The 24,117-nt window shown below is 39.9% G+C and overlaps 1 protein-coding gene across 1 annotated transcript in view; it reads right to left on the bottom strand.

Annotated features, from left to right (window-relative positions):
• The window catches only part of ranbp10 (RAN binding protein 10), a 60,661-nt gene that overhangs the window by 8,705 nt on the left and 27,839 nt on the right, over window positions 1-24,117 (bottom strand). The window contains exons 2-10 of the mRNA XM_032523443.1: window positions 22,987-23,098; window positions 16,348-16,400; window positions 7,844-8,011; window positions 7,492-7,514; window positions 6,326-6,510; window positions 4,328-4,440; window positions 3,511-3,619; window positions 2,345-2,493; window positions 380-596 (exon numbers count right to left, since the gene is read on the bottom strand). Of these exons, the coding sequence (XP_032379334.1) occupies window positions 380-596; window positions 2,345-2,493; window positions 3,511-3,619; window positions 4,328-4,440; window positions 6,326-6,510; window positions 7,492-7,514; window positions 7,844-8,011; window positions 16,348-16,400; window positions 22,987-23,098 (1,129 nt within the window). The remainder of the gene's footprint in view (window positions 1-379; window positions 597-2,344; window positions 2,494-3,510; window positions 3,620-4,327; window positions 4,441-6,325; window positions 6,511-7,491; window positions 7,515-7,843; window positions 8,012-16,347; window positions 16,401-22,986; window positions 23,099-24,117) is intronic.

The following is a 24,117-nucleotide window of genomic DNA, read 5'->3' as shown; positions in this document are numbered from 1 at the left end:
ATTGACTATTTATGGTTTAAAAATGGGCGTGTGCAGTGCGGGATAAGAGGCTGATTCACATACACACACACGTGTGTGTAATCTGTGATTTATAAAGGGAACATTGCTTACAGATGTGCGTACACACGGTTTTATAAATCTGATTTTTTTGGCGTATGTAATTTTTGGCTTTTGGGGAAACATTTAGTTCCTAAGGATTCTACGCACAGTTTTATAAATGAGACCCCTGTCCATTACGACAGCAAGTGTAGTGAAAGCACATCCGCTTTTGTCCAAAATATCAACACAAAATGACATTTATCCACTTTAAATAAATCATTTAAATAAACAAGCCTTTTTTTGATAAAAAGGACACAGCTGTTGTTTTTGCACGGTTTACCTGGTTTCCTGGGTGCTATTGGCGCTGTGTGGCTGGCTCTTCGTGGAGTCGGAGGAGTTGGACTCAGAGTAGTTGACGGAGGAAGGGGAGGAGGAGGTGGAAGAGGAGGCAGAGGAGGACACGCTGGGGTATTTGATGCTGCTGCTGCCTGTGCCACTGTGGCTCTTTGACTTGTTGGGGGGAGTCACTCCATTACTGCAGGTTGGGCTGTCTGCTTCTGTGTGGAAGGGTAATAGTAAAACACAAGACACATATCCCATTTCCTACATTGACCGGGAAAATCAGATTTAAAAAAAAAAAAAAAAAATCACTTTGTTAGGTTGTTGCTCTTGAGAAAAGGACAGAACGTTTAGAGGAGATGAGCATGAAAAGCTCAAGGTGGGGTCTGATTTTAAATGCCTTGGAATCCTTCTAGATTCAAATTTGTCATTTAAATAGCATGTTAAAAAAGGTGGCCAGCACCATCCAGTTCATCAACAGAGGCAGCTAACCTCTTGATACAAGCTATGATCTTCTCCCACATAACATCCTGTCTTACAAGCTGGTCACAAGCAAGACTGACAACTAAACTAAAAACAACTGAGGTTCTCTACAAACAGACAGAAAAAAATTGACCGAAAGGCCATTAGCTTCCACCATTGCCACAAATTACAAAAGTCCAATTTATATAATTTGGATAGTTTTAGACATTTTGCAGATGCTTGCCTCATGTTTACTGTTTAACATGGGCTTGCATCACCCACACTGAGTCAGTTCATAATGCAGAAGGATAGCAGCAGCTAGGCAACAAGGGCAACTACCCTCGGGGGTCAACAAGTTGCAAACTTGTTGACGCAACAAGTTTGGGCAAACAGTCTTCTTAGCACACACCCCACACCACCACTACCCCACCCTGGCTTAGTTGGAATCAAATGTATACATTAGCAAAATATAACATAACTTAGTCTGGTAAGACCTGCAAGTGTGCGAAATATGATAGAAAAGGCTGCTATACGTTCAAGAAAAAGCTTGTCAGTGTTTCCTCTCACTGTGCACTTAATTTTTTCAAGCTCTGAGAAAAAAACCAAAGACTGAAGACTTCCACTGTAAATCAAATCATTGTTTTTACATATATCTGCTACTTTTGTAATGTACTTTATTGTACTGTTTCACACAGTGTTGTACTGTAGTAAGTAGTATCATGGATGACCCTGACCACCCTCTCCTCCCCACACTGGTCCGACAGCGGAGCACCTTCTCTAAGAGCTTGGATGTCACAATCCATAAAACTGTACAAGAATTCACAGCCGTGTGTGATATAACTCTCTCATTACCTCACACATTACAAAATTGCACTATTCTGCTACTTGCACACTGGTTACTGAGTTAATATTATTAATATTTCATTTTGGTATATATACTATGTATGTAGGTTGTACATTTTATTCTACACTCACTTGTATATGCTGCTACAAACTACTATTTTTTCTATTTTTGTTATTTCCACTAACCCCAACCGGCCCGTCAGACACCGCCTACCAAGAGCCTGGGTCTGTCCGAGGTTTCTGCCAAAACTGACTACTAGAACTGTTGGGTCCTTGTAAATTCTGGAGTGTGGTCTAGACCTACTCTATCTGTAAAATGTCTTGAGATAACTCTTGTTATGAATTGATACTATAAATAAAACTGAATTGAATTGTATACACAGTACGTGTACATTCTTTTCGTTTCTCTTCAGTGTCATTTTTAGCAGGTGTCCGCTGTTGTATCTTCTTTTTTTTCTTATTTATTGTTTCTAGTATATTTCTTGTACTTTCTGTATGTTTGTGAGTGAGTATGTCCTTGTAAGTTGCTGCTGTAACACAGTAATTTCCCAGTATGGGATCATCCATCCATCCATCCATCCATCATATTAGGCCTGCTCAGGGACGGGAGGTGAAAAGGAGCTCATAAGCTAACTCCAAATAAATATTGAATAAAGTGTACCTCCGGTGTGCAGGTGTGTGTTGCTGGCTCCGTGGCGGGGGCTGAGGCTGGGGGAGCCAGGGTAACTGTCCTGGGACTTGGGGGAGCGAATGGCCAAGCAGCGAACCTCGCTGTCTGTACCGTTCACCATCTCCACGAACTGACGACACCTATAATGCAACTTACTGGTGTTACTGGAAATCTACGCTTTTAAGGAAAAGGAAACATGTTTCTCGTCATTTTACATCCACAGCAGCATTAGTGAGGGTTAGCAATCCCTGCTGGACATGCAGTATATATACAGTGGCTTAAGAAAGTTTACGCACCCCCGCTAAAGATGATTAAAAAGAGGAATAAAAAAACATCTTTTGGAGATTGATCTTAATGCCTTAATTCAAAATATTTAGGAAAATCCAACCTTTTAAGGACACCAATTTTCTTTGTAAATGAAGATGTATTGTAAATAAATTAATGTTCTTCCTTAAAATACAGAGGGATAAATATACACCCCCTATGTTAAATCCATAGAGGCAGGAACATTTTTATTTGTACAGGCCAGTTATTTCATGGTCAGGATACTATGCATCCTGATAAAGTTCCCTGGCCTTTGAGATAAAAATACCCACATCATCACTAGCTTCTCCATACTAGAGATAGGCATGAGGAACTTTCCATAAGATCATCTCTCAATGCAAATCAAACCAGCTATAAGCTAACTAAAATAACACCATGCCTATCTCTAGGTACGGTGAAGGGTATGTGATGGTGGGAGGTTATTTTAATTCCAAAAGGCCAAGGGAACTTTATCAGGATGCACAGTGTCCTGATCCATGAAATACCTGGACTTTAAAAATAAAAATGTGCCTGCCTCTATGAGAATTTACCATTAACATTTATGTATTTATAATACATTATTCATTCACGAAGAAAATTGGTGTCCTTAAAAGGTTGGATTTTTCTAATCTTTTTTTATTGAGGTATTAAGATCAATTTCCAAAAGATGTTTTTTTATTCCTCTTTTTAATCAACTTTAGCATGGGTGTGTAAACTTTCTCAAGCCACTGTATATACAGGATTTAAACAGTATATACATATATATACTGTATACGTGTGTACACGCACGCACGCATGCACGCACGCTTCTTTTGTCCTGCATTCGATCTTAATCTTTAAAAGATCTGACTTACTTCAACATGAATAGTAGGTTGGGGTTGTGTTCTAACAGGCCGGGATAAAGCTGCTGAGTAGCATCTATGGCTTCACCCACCCGTCCCGCAAGCACCAGCTTCTGTATCCCTATTAGACAAAAGAAACAGGGTGCTATTGCTATCTGATTCTGGACGTTCTTTGTTGCAAATGATGGGATACATGACATGGTGCTCTTTGGATGCTTTTATATAGACCTTCATTTTCTCAAAGACAAAGCAGGATACCCAGGGCTTGGTTTACACCTATCACCATTTCTAGCCACTGGGGGACCAAAGGCAGGCTGGGGGAACTCATATTAACGTTAAAAACCACATAAAGTGAAATTTTCATGCCATGGGACCTTTTAACATTTATCACATGTAATATCTGACATCAATAGCGGAAATGAAAAAGGTTTGCTTGTAAAACCTAGGGAGTCGTAAAGAAAAGTTGTTTAGCCTGTAGAGCCCAATCGTTTCTATGATAACAGAATCATGGATGGAATTGCAAAATTGGGAATTTAAAAAAGCTATAACACAGACTCCAAAGGGCCCTACTTAAAGATTTGAAAATATGACTATATCTAAGTTTCTGACCGTTTTAAAAAAGTCTTAAAGCTATAGTGACTTAGCAAACCACGCTTGCAATACACTGGGGGAAACACTGTATTCTGTTGTAACATCTTAGATAGTTTAGGAGAAAAACATCCTAAACACCACCACGCCCAGAACATTCTTTGGTGATGTTAAATGACTTAACACTATAGGTTATATTTGTAACAAGTCAAATGAAAATGTGTTCTCTCTGTTCACTCACTCTGTCTGTTCTTTATAGATGTCTGGTCCTCTTGTATCATGGTCTCTGTGGCTCTGGCGAAAGCTGTTGCGGTGGCACAGTACCCATGATGCACTAGGTAGCTGGACACCATACTGGAGACCAAACACAAAACAAGACTAGGTTTGAAACCTAGCATATGGCTGGACCGTGTACAGTCAACGCGCTTAATCATGGTCAAACTGTTACAGAGAGAGTCAGCGGTGGTGTCCATATTGTGACTATAGATATTAAATGGTCATCTGTAGTGGTCCCATTAGTAGTTTGTAGTGTACTGAGTAGTACATCACATGACATGGTAAAATACATTTTAGATAAATAATTGAGAACTTCTTTTCAATGTAAGTATGCTATTTTCAACAAGTTATTGTTCTGGATTACTCGTCCAAAGTGTTGATGTGTAAGAAATGCTGCTTTGTTTAACAGACCAAACCTAGGTTTCAGCCCATGTGCTCTCTTCGGTGCACTGATATATTTCCGCAGGAAACTGAAAGTGAAAACTTAAGTTCCACTGGCATCGTTTAATTGTGCAACTTTCAGATGGTTCTGTTTTCAGAGAAGATTTATCTTTCCTTCATAATGTGTGTCGGCCTGCTCCTTTTTGTTATTGGAGTAGTTTACCTACACCAGTGCTCATGTTAAGCAGTTGTGCTGGAGCCGATCTGGAGCGATTGCTTCGGCATCTCCTCTATTTTTTCTGCAAGCCACGAGCAAATCTTGCATGAAAACCCATGGATAGCTATATCTCTTATAAACAATATGGAGGACATAAGGGATGATATCAATTATGTGATTCTGATAAATGATGAAATATGTATCCCCTGCTTTGCAACCAATTTTGGTTTTCCTGCCCCTCTCCCTACTGTTTCACTTTTACAGTACATGATGAAATATCAAAACCCACACCCACACCCACACACACACAGTGACAGAAGGACAGAGGGACAGAGGGAGAAAAGGACGGATTGACAGAGTGACAGAAGGACAGAGGGACAGAGGGATAGAAGAACAGAGTGACAGAAGGACAGAGGGAGAAAAGGACGGATTGACAGAGTGACAGAAGGACAGAGTGACAGAGGGACAGAAGAACAGAGTGACAGAAGGACAGAAGAACAGAGTGACAGAAGGACAGAAGGACAGAGTGAAAGAGGTCCTAGGGCTGGTCCCTGCAGTCCAACCAAAACAGTTGAAAGGTTAAATTTCTGAAAAGATAGGTCTGGTGATATTCTATATTAATAGACAATACGTTCAGTGATTTCTTCCTACTGTTCTACTTACGTTGTTGAACATTGGCGCTCTATGGCACAAAGGAATAATATCATATATCTGGCTTTGGACATACAGTGTAAATAGTGTACTGTTTTTGAAATCTTTTGTGTAAAAGGTACCCTTGTCTGATGCAACACTGTCAGCTTTTGCTGCTTATTATTAAAAATTGTTTTGTTTGTAGTTGAATTACACCGTCATATTCGCAGCTTTCAGATGAAAATATGTTAAACAGGTTTGCGTTATAGTTGAGGAGCACCTTGTGAGTGAGAGTTAGCCATGACGCTAACTTCAGCTCTGTTTGCACTGTTGTCATTAGCACGGTTAGTGCTCCCCATTACCTGCCCTCGCTCTCCCTTTTTGATTGATTCAGCGGTATGCGCTACGTATGAGCACCGATCTCCCGCGGTAACCCAACCCGGGTAGTGCACTGTGCAGAGAGGCAGCAATTAGCTAGTCCACGGAAGCAGATTCTTCTATACAGACCATAAAATGCTGTGATAGGCCAATCAGAATAGAGTATTCAACAAGGCTGTGTGAGAAATTACTGCATCACTCAATACAGTATTATCATAGTGACAGATCTCTCTCCACGGTCTAGTCCAGCTTATAAAAGAGCGGGAGCGACATTGAACTAGCCATTGTGAGACTAGATTGTGTGTGTGTTTGTGTGTGTGTGTGTTCGTTCATGGAGATGTGGGTACTGAATCTTACTTCTGCAGGACAGACTGCCACTCCCCCAGCCTCTCTCCTATGGGGAAGCGAGCGATCATGCCGTGGATCTTGGCCCGCCATTCGCTCATGTAGTCCTCAATGTCGAAGACAAACGGCTGCTGGCCAAAGTTAGCGTCTACGATCTCACCCGGAGTTTGAAGCCCCACTGTGGGGTACAGGTTGGGCTGGAAGATATTAAAGAAGAAAATAAATCTGTCAGTTTTTGCATTGTTTTAAACGTTTCTTTCAAATACTCAAAGGCATAAACATTCATAGTTGTGAATGAGACAACTTATGTATCAAGTTGCATAATCTTGAGACAGCTATAAGCTGCGTGATAGTTAATAGTTTTTTGGTGGCAGCAAGCCTGTTTGTCTACCTGCAGCTTACCAAACTGGGAAACTGAACAGTGTAGTCGGTCCACTGTTGCCTTTGAAATGACATATTTTAGAAAAATATCCTGGTTTGTAAAATTTACTGGAAATGAAAATAACAACGTCATGCCAAAGCCTCAAAAGTTCTCAAAAGCATTGATTATGGAAAGCCTCAGGTCATGACTTGTTACGCTCCTGTAATAGAACGTTAGCAGGGTGGCTAACAACACTGAAGGCTTTACTAGGCTACCATAATATTATGTAGAATATGCAAAAACCACCAAAAAGGCATGAAATTAACACCAACACCCGGGTGAATGCCGTTTAGCTTCGACAGTTACTCTGTTACTCCACCTGTTCATGCCACAACTGTGGCCAGCAACTAACTGGGATTTTCAGTTCCTGTTCTTTTCTCAAAGGTATTTGGCCACTGGACTGAAAAAAGTTAGCTTCCAACCCAACTGCCAACATTAGTAATAGACCTGCATGGTCAAGATCTAGTTATATGTTATTCTAGTTTGTGAGTCACTACAGTTACCGGAATAGTATGATAGGAATAATACTATTCTCCTGAAACATTTTCTCTAAAAACAAACAAGGACAAATTATAAAATGTTCATAGATGCCAAGCTGCTACAGAGTCAAAACTGAGGTAGTGAAAGAGATAACTGAAATCAGGTAAGTCACTGAAAGTGTAGCAATGAAAATGGTTTACAGGAAAAGAAAGCACTGGTAGAGTTTAGATAGTATGTTATGAAAATGATTATGTGATGCACAAATAATAATACTTACAGGGAGGTCTGTGAAGGCTACACCTAGGGGATGAAAGGACAAACAGTTAAAGTTAAGTATACATAATGATTTCAAGCTATAAATTGAGCACAGGGGCATAAAAAACAAAACTATCCATTAGTATGTATGTAATTTCAATACCTAAGAAGTAAATCTCATAAACAGAAGTCTAATAATGCTGCTGATTGGCTGTTTAACTTTTCACGTCGTAGGGAAACGCAGGAAATAGTTTAGGTACCGGTATCAAAGTCAGGGTACCGGTAGCGATATTGCACATTTTTGAACAAAACCCCCGCCCTACACAATGATAATCAATTCACCTAAATATACAATACACAACATGGTCGCCAACCTAAACTGATGCCATTTTTGGTGTAAAAGCAAGTGTTGTTGATGAGGTTAACGCAACATCCAATCACATCCCCTGTGGTGAATGTTGGGCCGTATGGTTGGCCGGTCCCGGAGGAGCAGAAGGAGTGGCCGTCATCTCCATGGTAACCGTATGAGTGCTTGTCCCATCCTAAAATAGGACAGAGACAAGGATTAGTTTTGTTATTTTATACTTGACCCATTTAGAAAAAAATGTTAGCCAAACCCATATGACCAACACTGGAAAAGGTTGATCAGTTTGCAAGCATTAGTCTGCTTCCTATTCAGGCTAACACTGCACAGTGCACACATCATGCTGCTGAGCAGAAACAGTTTGGGAATCCACAGGAGCATCTGAGGTGAAGTGACTTGCTCCAAGCCACTCTTAACAGTAGTTGCTCCTGAAGGTGGGGAGACAGTTACTCATTGACTTCTGCTGCTCAGATTTTCCCATCTGACTAACACTGCCAGCAGAGCCACACACTCACACTCGCGCACACACTTACACACACACTTACACACACACTTACACACACACACACACACTTGGGCATGTGCGGTGCAGTGCCGTGTATGACCAGCAGGAGGATCTTGTCTTGTCTATGTAAAGAAACTGGTGAGTCACTGCCAACAGGAACAGCAGCTCAGGAGGGGAGGGAGAAGAGGATGTCATGACTTGCTCATCAAACTCCCTAATTTCTTGTTCCTGCTGGTACTGATGCAGGTGTATGTAACTGTGTGTAAGTTATTCAACCAGACTGTTAGCTCACTGCTGCTGTAGAGTTAAAAAAAAAGATTAGGGAAAAACATTTCCCTATAATTTCCAAGGAGGTTTTCTGGAGATGGATGTGATTTAGTACAAATGAAAAAAAGACAGTGAAGAAAACTAGAGACAGTGTTCAATAGTTCTCTCTTTACAGCAAATAATTTGACTAAGCACAGGTGTAACTAAACGGCCCTATCTAATAACATTACCAATGGCCCTGAGTCAGAATGAACAATACCAGGACTCTGAAGCAGCCGAGTGGAATTCAGCTGTAATTTATTTTTTACACCTGTGCTTTTCCCACTGAGACACAATTTTGTCTTTGAAAAAAAATGCGTATCGTTTGAATTCGATTTAGTTAACACCAGGTGCTAGTGTAACCTAAAAGCAGTGGTTCACAAAGCTTTTTGGCTTCTAGGCTAATCCCATTATAAAGGAAGCAGAATGTGTCTGTGAACCCCTCATCAAAGGTGACAGCCAGTGTGGACATGAGAGGATGCTTTCTTTCTGGTATTGTTTCATTTGACAAATTTTTTGCATGTCTAAAGAGGTTAAAGTATTTTACAAGAAGAAAATACTCAGTCATTAAATATATTTTTAACAAATAAGATACAACATGTTCATTAGTGAGCCTTAGAGGTGCTGGTAGTCAGAGATTTTTTACTTAAAGCAGGCTAGCTTTTGAAAATAAGGTTGTGGTTTACAAGGCCTTCAAAAATGAGGAGACTAATAAGTAAGTTCCCCGTGCTACCAACTAAAATATGAACATGCAGAATAGCCAATGTGTAGTCTGACCTCAAATATGTGTGTGTGTGTGTGTGTGTGTGTGTGTGTGTGTGTGTGTGTGTGTCATGCCACTCTCTTAAACGGCTGGCAATCTCTAAAGGGTTACGTGTTCAGTACTCCATCCAAGAGAAATACACAGACACCAGACCGATTCCTGTATGCCCCCCAAAGCTAAATTACAATATCAGAAATGGCAGTTTAGAGCAAATTAGAGATTACTTTATCTTTTAGAGCCCAACTGATAAAGGATTCTTAAAGCCGATACCGATACAAATATTTAGTTATTTAAAAATCTGATATTCCGAAATATCGGCCGATTTATAGTTTTTAAAAAACTCCAGAAATGCCTAACAAAACAAACAGATTTTCCTAACATTAGTTATCTGTAGTTATTTATGAGTTCTCACTAAAATCATATGATCTATGGTCTAATGTCTAGTAAAACATACAGACTGGGTCTAGAAAGATGATATCAGTGTGATTTCAGTATAGCAAAGAGTTGACACCAGGGCAGGATACGGTGGCCAACAGGGGCAAACACCCTGCAACTTAAGAAAACAAAGGTGACAAAAACTTGTTTTAAAAAAGTGTTCAAAAATTGGGAAAAAACATCAGAAAAAAGCTACAAAAAAACTTGCCAATGACTTTGAAAAGTGACAAAAACATAATAAAAAACAAAACAAATAAAATTGACAAAAACGTTGAGAAAAGTGTAGGAAAATAACAAAATGTTGAGATTTTAACCCAGAAAAACACAAAGTTGCAGGTTGACAGGAAGACAGCACGAGGGTTAAGAAAAAATTGTCATAAAATTTGACAACACATGCGCAGCCTTCAGCATACGCGCCGCAAATACACGCAACCAAATACATAAATGTGTGCAAATATAGAAAGGATGCAAAAAAAAAAGCACACAAACCCCAAAAAAAGAAGCAATGCAAAAAGAAAAGCAGATGGGATGAGAAGAGAGAAGAGAGAGAGAGAGAGAGAGATCCGGACACGCTCAATCTCAGAACGGTGTGAATCAGTGTGCAACTGCTTGGAAATCATATACTGTAACAGGGTATGTTCGAGAAATGGTCACAGGTGATACTCAATCAGCAGAGCCGTGTCTGTAAACTCATGGTAATAAAACATTTAAAACCGCATCAGCGTTCAACATGGAGGTTTGTTTAAGCCATGTTACATGAGCGGGTTTTATTTCGAAGTGTAGGCCTCCTCAAGTGTAAAATTGTGATTATACAACGGTTACCAACAAAATAAGTAAATCTTTTTAAAATAGTCATTCATCAGAATCATTTATAATTACAAAATAATGATTCTGATAAATGATTATTTAAAAAATAAAAAACGGACTGTCGACCATGTTATGAGCGTTGGCGTTGAATAGTTTGTCCACCAGAGGGCGCTCTACAACGTCCCTGTTAGCAACACAGAGTTTTAGTTTTAAGGACTTTAGGCCTAAGTTTGTATTTGTATACATTTTTATTTATCAGAACTTTAATATATTTTTTATGTTCCTCTGTTCTGTTGTGACAATAAAACAAATTATATTATTTTAGTGACAGCTCATAAATAACTACAAATAACTAATGTTAATTAATGAAGTTGTTAATACTTCATTTGCTTGTGTTTTGTCCATTTGCTTGTGTTTTCCAAGTACCAGGGCGTTGGCCCCTGTCGGCCACTGTAGCAGGACTCCCCTACAGCGAGAGGAAACCACAACATTTATTTTTAGTTATTTGGATGACAGGCTCGTTATGCCGTAGGTTTTACACTAGTCGAGTTTTGCGGTGTCTGCTCTTCCTGGACTGACCGAGCTGAAAGGGACCAGAACCCAACAGCGTTCAGCATCAGCTCACTGCTGCTCCATCAGTGTCTCTCTTCAATCACAGCTTATTTGTCGTTGCCAAAAAGCAAAGCGGGGTTAGTAAAAGTAGGTCATGGGTGAGCCGAGATATTAGATGCGTACTTCTATATGTGTATCTGTGAGCCTGTATAAGCCAAATGTGTGAATTTGTTTTTGTGTCTATGTCATGTGCATTGGTGTGTATCTTTTAACTTGAGCGCATACTGTGTCGTCTCTTCATGCATTCTTTTGTGCATATCTGTATATACTGCTGTATGTGTGTGTGTGTGTTAAGGTATTAGATTAATCTGCTGACAGGGATATTGCCTCTAAAGCCAGGCTCACTGTTCCAACATGCTAATGAAATGGGCAGGCCTCCACAGCAGGATCAGACGCAGAGGTCAGCAGTGGAGAACGTTTTACTATTAAGGGAGGGACGGACACACACACACACACACACACACACACACACACAAAACACACACCACACACACACAAACACCAAACACACACACACACACACACACACACACACACACACACACACACACACACACACACACACCACACACACACACACACACACACACACACACACACACACACACACACAATATACAGAGAGGGACTTGTGAAAAAAGTAGAGGGGGGGGGATTTTTTGATCATGCACAACAAAACATGCAAGAATGAAATCCTCCTTTCAATACCATGGATATTGTGCCACTCGGCCAGGCATGCCAAAACACTTATTTATGAACTTCAACATTGAATGGAAAGTGACTCAACGTGAAATAGCACAATGTGGTGTCAACATAAAACACAGTGCTTTTCAAGCCGCAGAGTGGAGTTCACTTTGCAGCGTAAACTTAAGTCTTTCACCCAGGAGAGGCTTGTTCGTTCCTCAAGTTGTTTTGGTGGCTAAACATAACAGTCATCGCTGCATGATGCTCACTTTTTCTGGCTTGACTCAACTACTATGACCCCTGAAAGGTCCGTCATCTGGAGGTGCCTGTAGCCGACTCTCAGTCACCTATTTGTGTCTAAACAACTGGTAGCCGGCGTCCCAGAGCTCTGTAACAGCTAAAGACAATCAGCAACTGCTGCTCGGATATTGTTCTATCACAGTATCAACTGTTCATGTTACAGCACTTTACTTAGTTTGTACTTCTATTTTAAGTATGGTCTGTTGGTTATTTAGCATTGATCACTTTAAGGGGGGATACAAATAATTCAACAGAGGCGGGGATATGTAGATCAGAAAAGGGGAAATCATACACAGTATATATATGAACACAAATGAACGCATGAGTTCATCAACAGACACAGTGCATGCAGATGGCAATAAAAGTGCACAAACACACACAGGTGAGTGGGTACGGACACAAACAAGTACACATTTAGAGACGCAATCAGTCAGTCCAGGACACAGATAAATCCACAGAGTTCAGGACAAACGCACACACTGGCACACAAACACAATGAGTCAGTTAGAGTTAAGGCAATCAACAGTCATCTGTGTGTGTGTGTGTGTGTGTGTGTGTGTGTGTGTGTGTGTGTGTGTGTGGTGTGGTGTGTTCTAGGGTCTGCTGAACTGGCTGCCCTGGTGTCCACAGCATTCCACAAACCTCGGCCACCGGACAGATCTTGACTAGTCAATAAGCAGGTCAAATGGCCCCAGCTAGAATGTGGTTTGTCAGGGCAGAGGAGTGGTCTGATTGGTTGGGAGAGGCAAGGGGCTTTATTCAGGCTCGAGGCTGCTACTACGCTACCTCCCTCGTCATCATAGATCGCTGAACCATTCACAGATGTCATTGTGTTTAATGGGGCGGAGGGGGGGGGGGGGGGGGGGGGGGTTGCACAGGAAAGAGATAAAAGAGACATATTCACAGTGAAAAGGCAAAAGACTTTTTTTTTGTAGCACCTTTGTTCAGTTCAATTCAATTTTATTTATAGCAATGAACTCAGTGAGTTTGAAAAATGTGGGCATTTACCAAGCTGGGAGGGTCTAATGTAGAGCTGTCCTCGATTAAAGAAATGATTAGTCGGCTAACACTCTTACCATTTTCACACGTTTGCAGTCCACAGGGAATCCTTCAGGGCCTGCTCCTGGTACCGCTTACGATATTACGAATCCCTCTATGGCCACGCCAAGCCCTGACCTTCAATAGAGGGTTTTCACCGGCGTCGCGTTCTGGGCAGTAACCCGGACGCGGGGCCATATTGGAGGCACTCGGTGTAAACAACTGAACAGAGTACAGTGGAGTATTGTGCACTTTGGTCACTTTAAGTAAATGTAGCCATGTCTAAACAACAGAAAAGCATCCAAGATCCAAAAGGCATATAGGGAAGGACTTAGAACACAAGAAAAGGCGAAATATTTTGAGAGATTACAGTTTATTGGCGGGGCCAATCCCTACGAGTTGGCTCTCTCTTCTTAGATTCATGATAACCCGTTTCTGTATGATTCTTCTTTCAGTTGCACATCCCGACATAGCTAGTAAACTACCTGCTTTTCTCACCGAGCCCACACACAGCTGCAGACCTTAAGTCCTTCAAAGGTTAGGAGGCCTTTAACCAGATGGTGTGTGGATGAGTGAGGGTGACGCAGTACCAAGTCATTAACGGCCGATGTGTTGGGAAGGCCAAAGTGAGTAATGCAATAACATCTTTGATCAACTTAACCTTAACTGTATGACATCATCGTGATACTCAAGGTGTAGCCAAGTAACTCTCAACCATTTTCTTCTCATTTCAAAGAGGCCCAGTTTGCTATCTACCCTACCTGAGTGAGTCTGAGCTTTGACAACCACAGGCGCCTCCTTTCCTCTGATAACTTCTGGCATTCCTCTCCCTGGTTTTTAATACGTTTTGGAAGTCAATCATTTTCCAAATGTTTTTTCTCGGTCTGACCTATTGGTACAACCTAAAACACGGCAACAATGACCATTTTCCTTGACGACGTTCGGGATCCATTTCAGTGCCTGTGCTTTGCTGTGATGTGTTACTGATGCTGTTCCCGATACTCTGCTTGGTCATATGTGAAGCAAGCATACTATTTTCACATAGTAAATACACAACCTGTATTTTTATCTTAAAAACACTCCCGGTCTTCCTCAGCAATGAAACTATGTAGCTTACTTGTTGTCCAAGCCTGTGTGTTCTCGCTAGATAAATGTGTGCAGCATTCACTGTCCCGTCGGAAATAATGGAAAGTCGAGCTTCATGCAAATCACCCTGATAGTCAGAATTTAAACTAGGCCACAGATGAGCACAATTACATTAAAATAAAACTAACTTAATTAAAATGCCACAGCCCATACCGTTTTATCTTTTTTAAATTAGAATAGAGACATTAAGAGAATAAATTGTTATGCAAGCACTTTTACTTTAAAATCAGGTACTTTTTACTTAAGTAGGGTTGTCATTGTGGTACTTCTACTTTTACTAAAGTAAACATGCCGTTGGTTATTTGTACTTTTAGTACCAATAGTTTTCTGATTTTTGTTTTTTAGTTTTCTGCACAAAGAATCATGAAAAAGCACCACTTGCTACAATGAAAACCTCGAATATGTGAGAAACACATTCACACAAATATCCTGTATTAGAATACATATTATGTAAAATATAATGTAGAGCAAGGCAGTCGTTATAGCCAATTCACCCCCCACATGGTGATCAGGGCAGTCTTGAATCAGCCTGAAGGGTTCACCAGATCTGCGGTCATTGCCTGTATTGGAGAAGTTGCTCCACTTTCCTCTACTTTTTGCCACAGGTGATGAATTCCATTCAATTTTATTTATGTAACGCAAAATCACAACAACAGTTATCTCACAGCGCTTTTCATAAAAGAGCAGGTCTAGACCGTACTCTGTGATGTTATTTACAGAAACCCAACAGTTCCCAACAAATCAACCGGACTTCTTTCAGCAGATTGATAGCTGTCCTTCAGAGTGATCAACACTGCGTCTATGGCAACGCTACACTATGCATGGCAACGGTGTGTTATTCTTAGCAGTGGTCTGTTATCAAGAATTAGCCGATAGCAGAATGCTATTGAGTTCAACAAAGCCATGTAATAAATCCATATAGTTTGGTGTTGGCTGAGACACAAAAAAAATTTTTTATATGGAAAACACTGAGCAGTCCACCATTACAAAGTGAGAAGTAGTGTTTGTTTAGGTCAGATTAGACTAAGGTCAGACTGCAAGCCCAAGTCAACATCCTCTGTCACTGATCTATACACTGTCCAGTGACATGTCCTGGCATGTTCTTTCTGCAGCTGTGCGACTGTTCAGACTCAACCCACATGCCACATCCAATTACTCTAGCAATGACACACGTCCTCCTCTCCTCCCACTTTCATCCCCAAATCTCATACATTTTCCTTCTTTCACTTTTTTACAAAACCCATTTCTTGGCACTTCTTCATTCCTTTCATCTATATTTACAGTAACTCGACAAGTGTATAAATAGATCATCCACACTATCTCTCCCCACTCCCCCCAAGTGCACACTGTGGTGGCAGTAGTTCAGTCCGTAGGGAGTTGGGTTGGGAAGCGGAAGGTCCCCCGTTCGGACCAAAGTACGGAGTGTGGATTGGTAGCTGGAGAGTTGCCACTTAACCTCCTGGGCACCGCTAGGTGCTCTTGAGCAAGCCCCCCCCCAACTGCTCAGGCCCAGCACTGGCAGCCCACTCACTTTGACATCTCACCATTTGTGCATGAATAGGTCTGTGTGTGTGTGTATTTCAGTCCTTTGTGTAGTGATTACTACGAAAACAGAGTGTAAATTTTGATTTCTCCACTGGGGATCAATAAACATTATTAAATAATAATTAACCCTTTTGGGAGTCCTTTTTTGGCCCCATGTGTGGACCCATGTGCTCCAAACACAGACTCTGTCTTGTTGTTCAACCATACTTTAATTAATTCTGACATCTACCTGCCCATTGTAACTTGCGTCCTTATTATCCTTATCCTTGTATCCATTGTTCCCTATTTTAAGCATTGACCGATCTAACAAATCTGTCCATCATCCAACTTCATACTGTTAATGTCATGGTGACATCATTCACACATTACTCACCAGGCAATCTGTTCATGTTGACTCCCTGGGCAGACAGGCCAATGCCCATGTACCTGCAACAAGAGAAGAAGATTTCAAACTGTAGTCGATTTTACGCATTATAGCACGCACCCACATTTCACCATAGCTGTAATCACCCCAGAGTATCAATGTTTAGGTGTTTTCTCAGGTTAACGTTGAAAAATATTCAGATACTTTGATGAGTGTCAGGCAAAGGTTAATTTAAACCTATTGTGTTTGAGCTCCTTAGTTATGTCAGAGTGAGCTGCTTCCGACGGAACGTCCGAACATCAAAAGTGACAGTGAACGAAGCTTAGGGGTCAGCAGTGACATCATATCTACGTAACACAAGGATAAGCACTTGGCCTGCATCCTTTTATATGTATGCAAGCTTACGAAAGCACAGCAAAACAACTTTTTTATCAAGTGAACAAGTTATCAACATTGTCAGGTGTATGGGATTGGCATAGCCTCAGCACACTTTGCGAATACTGATATCATCCCAGCAATAAATTATTTCTTGTCTAAGCCAAATGGCTTAAGGCTAAGGCCTTAATCACAAATCTCATGCTTTTTCCTCAATCACTAGGATGTAAAAGGGAGGAAAAGACGCTGGTGTCAAATCAATCAACTGGAAGTAAATAACTGAACTTGAATTGAAGGTTGGGACAAGACATCAATGTCACTTCAGCAACTGTTTCTTTAGCGACAATTACATATTTCTGTCTTGCATAATAAAGCAGGACAAGGACTTGTCTATGTGTGGTCTAAAGGGATATAACAAAATAATAAATGCATACATAAATGTATAGTGAAATGTCTAAATGTGTATAAATATATTTATTTATACTTTTATTGTTGTATTTATCCCTAGTGTAACTTGTTGCACAATAAAAATAAATCTGTCAACTTCAGTCATCAAAAGTCAGGGGGCGGGTTAAAGCTTCTGATTGGTTAATGAACATATTACAATTAGCTCTTCTAGTCAATCGAGCTCTCTTGGATCGAGCTGTGAGTTGGGTTTTCACTGTAATGTTACATGCAGCAAATAGCATAACCAAAGAATTTCTTCACAAGCTGTCAGAAACTGTCTCAGGGCAGCCCATCTGCTTTAGGGCTGTCCCAAACAATTACGATTAATCTAGTGATCATTTTTTCGATCTGTCTAATCTATGGACTAATTTTTCCATTCATTATTATCAATTTACACAAAACAAATTTAAATAATGAAATCTCTATTTATTAAAATTGTTTAACACTGCTGCTCTGTTAAATAAAATTAATTTGTAGTGCAACCTGAAGCCAGATGTAGGCTTTCAATCTAACAGCAAAATAAAGTCACTTTCAGGAGGAATACAAAAAGAAAAACTTAAAGTAAACAGAGCAAGTGCAAAAAGAGTCGCCTGTATTTGCTTTTTTTAACAGTAGTAGCAACATATGAACTCAGATATATCAAATAAATCCAACAATAAAACAAATTAACATAACATTTGTTTTTTAAATAATAACTGCAATTTTTCTCTCTCCTTTGTAAGGGAATAATGAGCCCGAGCTTGAGTTAAACCCGACAATTTTTAAATACGTGAGCTGTTATAACTTACGTTATGAAGGACTCGTGAGATATCTAAAACAATCTGGCCTGATTGTACAATTATCAAAGACAGTGCTACATATGGGGGAGACCCAGCAGAGTTTACCTCACACTCAAGTCAGTGCAGGACATACTGTATACGGGTGGGCTACGGGAGAAGCTGGAGAGGCATAGGTAAGCAGAACTTACTGTGTTTTGCCACGGTTATCCTGACTCAGGGAACATTTTTCATAGTCTGCAGACTACCACGTTGTTGATGGCATTAAGAGTAAAATCACTCCCCCTTGGATCACCCCAATACAGTCTAACTGCACATTTCAGAGTGGTCTTTTATTGTGGCCAGCCAAAGGCACACCTGTGCAATAATCATGCCGTCTAATAAGTGTCTGGATATGCCACACTTGTGAGATGGATGGATTTTCTATGCAAAGGAGAAGTGCTCACTAACACAGATTAAGACAGATTTGTGAACAATATTTGAGAGAAATAGGTCTTTTGTGTACATAGAAAAAGTCTTAGATGTTTGAGTTTAGCTCATGAAAAATTGGGGTAAAAACAAAAGTGTTGAGTTTATAATTTTGGTCAGTGTATGTTCTTTTTTTAAATGATTATTATTGTATTATTAATTGGGAATATTGTTAATATACTGTACAACAAGCAGATCAGACCAGGCAATCTTATTGTCAAACTAGACATTTAGAACATGCTCAAATTAGCGCGATAGCACACTATTTTGAGCACACCACGGGCTTAAGACTAAAAATATCACCCTGCTGTTTCCATGTCAACATAACAGAGTTGAATCAAAAAACCTAAAATTTATATAAAGTGATTCATTGAATTAAACAATGTATTTGTTAAAACACTCTGGAGTTAACTGAAAATGTTTGGATCCCATCAGCTGTGTCACTGACAGAGCGCTATGTTAAAATTAGCTAACGTTAGCTTAAATTGACTAGCTGGCTAAACAGGAACCGGATATTGGATCTGGTGCTTGAAGTTCACGGATATGTAGTAGCTAAATCTATCCATGGAAAAATTAAAGCAGGTTGTCACTCCCCAATGTAAGTTGAGTGCAGATTTGAGTCGTGCATGCTCAGATTTCAACGGTTTACGGCGTAACATGTTATACTGAGATTTGTGAAATCCATGAAATAATAAACTTTTCTTTTTACAAACAATAACAGAAGATGGAGAAGATTTTAAATACGTTTTAGCTATCTATGATTGATTACTAACGTTAGCTCAAAAGGCCATTCAAGTGACAGCCTTTGTTGTATGATTGCTAACTTGTAGCTAAGCTATCAGTCATTTAAAAAACGTTTTCAAGGATTGTTTGATTGCTAACGTTAGCTCACAACGCCATTCAACTGACAGCCTTTGTTGTATGATTGCTACCTTGTAGCTAAGCTAGCAGTCATTTAAAAAATGTTTTCAATGATTGTTTGATTGCTAACGTTAGCTCACAACGCCACTCAAGTGACAGCCTTAGTTGTATTTGATTGCTAACTTGTAGCCAGCAGTGAACAAACTTTGTTAAGTAGGTCCATTTTGTATTGACATTACAGAAGTCTCTTGTTAGCATTTTGTATGTTACTAGTTGCAGAGTGACGCATGTGCAACTCAAATCTGCACTCTACTCACATCGGGGAGTGACAGAGATATCTTAGTTATTACGAGATTAAGCGGTTAATTGTGCAGTATTTATTCAATTTGGGAAATCCCACAATCTCCAATCAGGATGTGCGGAGTTGCTACGGCAAAATGTGACAGCTGCTTGTATGTTTGTACTCGCATTGGAAATAAATATAAATGAATTAAATGCAGTCTCAGTGTCAAAATAAGTGTCAACCCATAATATACCATGTGCCACACTTGCAACCAGTTTCAGGGACGGGCTACGGGTAGGGTGTGTGCACAGCCATCTTGAATTAGGCAAAAGCAGTATATTCAAGTTCAACAACCAATTACAAGGCAAGTTACAACAAGTTACGCTATGGATAAATAAAAGAACTTTAAATAAAAAATAATAAAATACATAAAAGATTAAAGTATAACTAAAAGTATAAAAGTATAACTAAAAGTATAAATGTTTAAAAAAAAAACTAAATAACAGTATAAATAAAGCAATAAATACATGTATACGCATTTATACATTTAATTATATAATTATAGATTTATTTCTGCATTCATTTATTTAGTTAGTTATGGTCCTTAAATCCCCCCATAGTTTCTGCAATGCTATGAGCTCTGTGGCTGTACTCAACCCATGCTTTGAGCAACGTTTTGAGCCAATTTTACTCAAGAAAAAGATTTGGCATGCTGTTGGCGCTTGCTTGTAAAACATATGGCAATCCTTGTTGAGTTCTTTCAGGCTGGATCTAAGTAGTAGAGTAGCAAAGGGACAGATCAAGATTGCCATTCTTAAAGCCACTAGCATGGCTGAAAATGTTTTTCTGATAAGTGTTACCAAAGTGATAGTCTTGCTTGCGAGATCTCCACAGAACACAAATAAGTGCTCTGGTTTATTGGCTTTTATGTAAACCAATGACATTTGTCTTGGGTGGCGCTAACGCCTGGCACAGCTACCGCGCCTCTGCAAAATCAACCCATTCTCACTCAGTTTGGACAGTTTCCACAAATAAGTCTTGAATCGGTTTTTATCTTTTTTCTTAAAAATGTTTAAATGCACAATAGTTATAGTATAATTAGATATCCTTACACAAAAAGTGAGGTTTCCCATTTAGTTAGACATTTCTCCATGCTTTTGAGAGACTAAAGCCTGAGAACTGAGGCCATTGTTGACATTGTGTTTTTTTTTGAGTTCAGTAGTCAATAGCATATTTGGGTTTATTTTGCTTTAAGTTAGTTGCTAACTCAGAAATACACAAGCATTGATCATTTTGTAGTGGCATGTCATGGCATTAATCATGCAGGATCTTCTGATATACCACTTCTATCTACACTGTAATGGTATGAAATAAAAGACACGAAGAAAGAAAGGACTGTCCACTTTTTTTGTGAAGTGCATCATATGGTATATGTCATTTTTCCATGTTGCAACTCAAATATGAATTCAAGATGTTAAGTCCTGCTTCTAGTCCAGTGAACCAGACAGCCACGCCACATTGCCGCTGTCTGGTGTTTCAAATCCAGCAGCTAAGTTGATTTGAAAGGCTTTCCTATTTACAGCTAACATAGTAGTTACACATACAGACACTGCCACATTCTAGTTGTCTTTTACACCACTGTTTTTGTTCTGTTCGCAGAGCTGCTCAGATGGAACTGAGGAGTGTAACTAAACAGAATATTATGAAACCTGAGACCTTTGTTGCGGAGAATGGAGGAGAGTGTCCAATGCAGAGTACAGGTCACAAAGGTTTGAGCTTTAAAAGCCAGGAATCTAAGCATCTGGCAAAGTAATTGCAGAGTTGCTGGTACTTATAAACAACCAAAACAACCCCAGTAATGTGGCTTACTGTAAAATTCAGTTTGAAATAAGTTTTTAATTTATTTACTTCAGGAACAGTGCATGATGTCACCTATTCTGGCTGCTATCTTGGAGCAAACTGGATTGGTGTAATCATAGAGGGAACATTTGGTTAACGCTGAGTGTACTCTGGTCAACATATCAGTACAACCAATAGCGTGATAAAACTGTGAGACCAGATGTGAAGCACATTTTTGTACTGCCTGTAGAGCTTGTAGAATAAAGGCTTTATAGGCTCTGATAGTATTTGAAAAAAATGTATCACCTTGAACCATGGTAGAAAAGTCTATTCTACAATGCATCTCTGTTGAATGTTCTTTGTTGATGTACATTTACAAAGCCCCATTCCTGCTTCTAGAACTACCTGGGCCAAATGTGGAGCAAACTCTGGTGCAGCTAGGAAGCATCTTTTGATTTTCCAGCAACATAAAACTTCAACAGCTGGGGTTTGCACCTTAGATTTGATGAGCCATGGTGTGTTGCTTAAGCCCTTTTTAGGTTGTAACATCTCTATATACACTGACATAGCAGTTGAGTTTAAATGTCTACCACTGTTGATGCAACTCTCTCTGTCGTGGCGCTAACATTTGGAGAACTAAATGTTGGCAACAAGACTGATGAGGTCGTAAGTGATATATTTGGAGGCACTGTTGTATTTGGCAATGCACTTGGAACAGTAAAATCAAGATTGCAGTTTTTATGCAGACTCAAGGTGAGGGAAATGCTGCTGATGCAAGTTCATATGCCATTACAGTGAGCCAGGGATGTCCCACCTTACCAAAACAACCACAGGAAACAAAGATGAGCAAAGAAAGAAAGTTTTGACACACTATGGAGGAAAATAGAACCATAGAACTACACACATTAAATCAAAATGTACTGGTGCAGACAATTTCACAGTGTATACTACACTACCTAGAAAAACTGCTAGGGCTTTCGCGTCGCTGCTGGTATGAACAGTTTTGATGCTAAATATCCGCGGGCGATTATTTCGCCACGCCCCCGGTGTAAAAAGGTCTTTAACCGTATGAATTATAGTCAATGGGCCACTGTTGAATGGTAGCATTTTAAAATCAATAAATGGAGAACTCTTCTCCAGTACAATTTAGCATGTTAACATTTTTCATATTAGCTAACATTTAGCCTAAATGCTTAGGGTTGAGACTTAAGTCATCTCATGGAAGACAGAAAATGTGTGTGTGTGTGTGTGTGTGTGTGTGTGTGATGAGTGTGTGTGATGAGTGTGTGTGTGTGTGTGTGTGTGCGAGAGAGAGAGAGTGAGAAAAGTGCTTAAAGTACCCTGTTAAAAATTTTGGGCAATGGTGCTGTTAGGTAACCAGGAGCAAAGACATCATCATTCGTCCTCTACAAACTGAATTTCTGTACCATTTTCACAGTGATTGCTATCCCTAGAGCCAACGCTAGGGTACTCAGATAAATTAGACTCATGTCCAATTATTGTATTTTGATAAGGACTTCTTGTTAGTTGCTAATAGCTGTAATTTTCATTTGGGCCCAAAAATGTAAATGATGACACATGTTTCCAGAATCTCCTTACCCGTCTCGACCTTTGCTGACAATCTTGACTTCAAAGTAGTAGATCCCACAGGCAGCAGGGATCGGGTGTGTGGCTCGCACTGATGCTGCGTCCTTGTGGTTCTTCCCATGGCCTGCAAGAAGAGAAATATAAGGTGTTCGTGAACAATATAGTAACATCATTTCATGTCAGGAGTAAAATCTTCTGGAAAATGCATTCATTATCAACATTGGCGCTGGCATTGAGTTCCACTTTCCGTCCAAGGAACAACTTTTCAAGGAACTGAAAGGATTCTGCGGCCCGTTATCGGGGTTTTCACCATTGCCTAGATACCTGTGAAGATTATGCAAATCAACCCGCTGACATATGAAAAAGCAACATGATCTGCTGGTGATCCAAGGAGTAGAAAAGCTCTGCAGCCTGTACTTTCATAAAGTACTACCAACCAAGCAGGTACATTTTGGGGGGTAAAATGATTCAAAATGTCCTCGGCCCCTGGTCCCTGCGCTCAAACCCAATGAGTTACCTAAAAGGTTCCTAGTCCCTGGGGACAGTTCCTCTGGTCACAAAGGGGCTTAAGCCCACAGTTGACAAAGGGACATTAACCTGCTGCTTCCAATTTTATTTCACTAGCAAAATTGAGCTTTAGAATAAGCTTTGGCCTGTGTTTGATTGCTGATTTTCTACCAAAGCTGATAGAGCAGGCTGACTGTTTCCCCATATGGGGTTGGTTGTTGGCTAAATTTAATCCCAAAAGCAGCAAAGGGAAAGCCGAGTGCTCATAAAAATCCTACATTTGTGCAATCAATTTGCCTTTTGTTGTCTCAAATTATGACACAGACTTCTATCAGTGCATTTTGTTTACACCAACTGGGTGTTCAGCATCTGTTCCTTTACCGGATAGTTCTGATAGCACTGATCTACTGTGCTTTATTTCTTATCCCCAAACCAGTTTGATGAAGAAGTTCCTCTGTATCATTCTTCATTTTCTAGGACAGCTTATTGACGCACATATCTGATACAGATAATCACATCTAACAACTTGACTTGATGTACTGCAATCTACGTAATGAAATCTAATGATCAGTCATGCACAGAATCTCAGATAAGAATCTCAGATAGGACTGACTTTTACTCAATAATTCATACTTT

The sequence above is a fragment of the Etheostoma spectabile genome, chromosome 8 (assembly GCF_008692095.1).
Source record: "Etheostoma spectabile isolate EspeVRDwgs_2016 chromosome 8, UIUC_Espe_1.0, whole genome shotgun sequence".
Classification (NCBI taxonomy): domain Eukaryota; kingdom Metazoa; phylum Chordata; class Actinopteri; order Perciformes; family Percidae; genus Etheostoma; species Etheostoma spectabile.
This window is presented reverse-complemented; position numbering and strand designations above follow the sequence as displayed.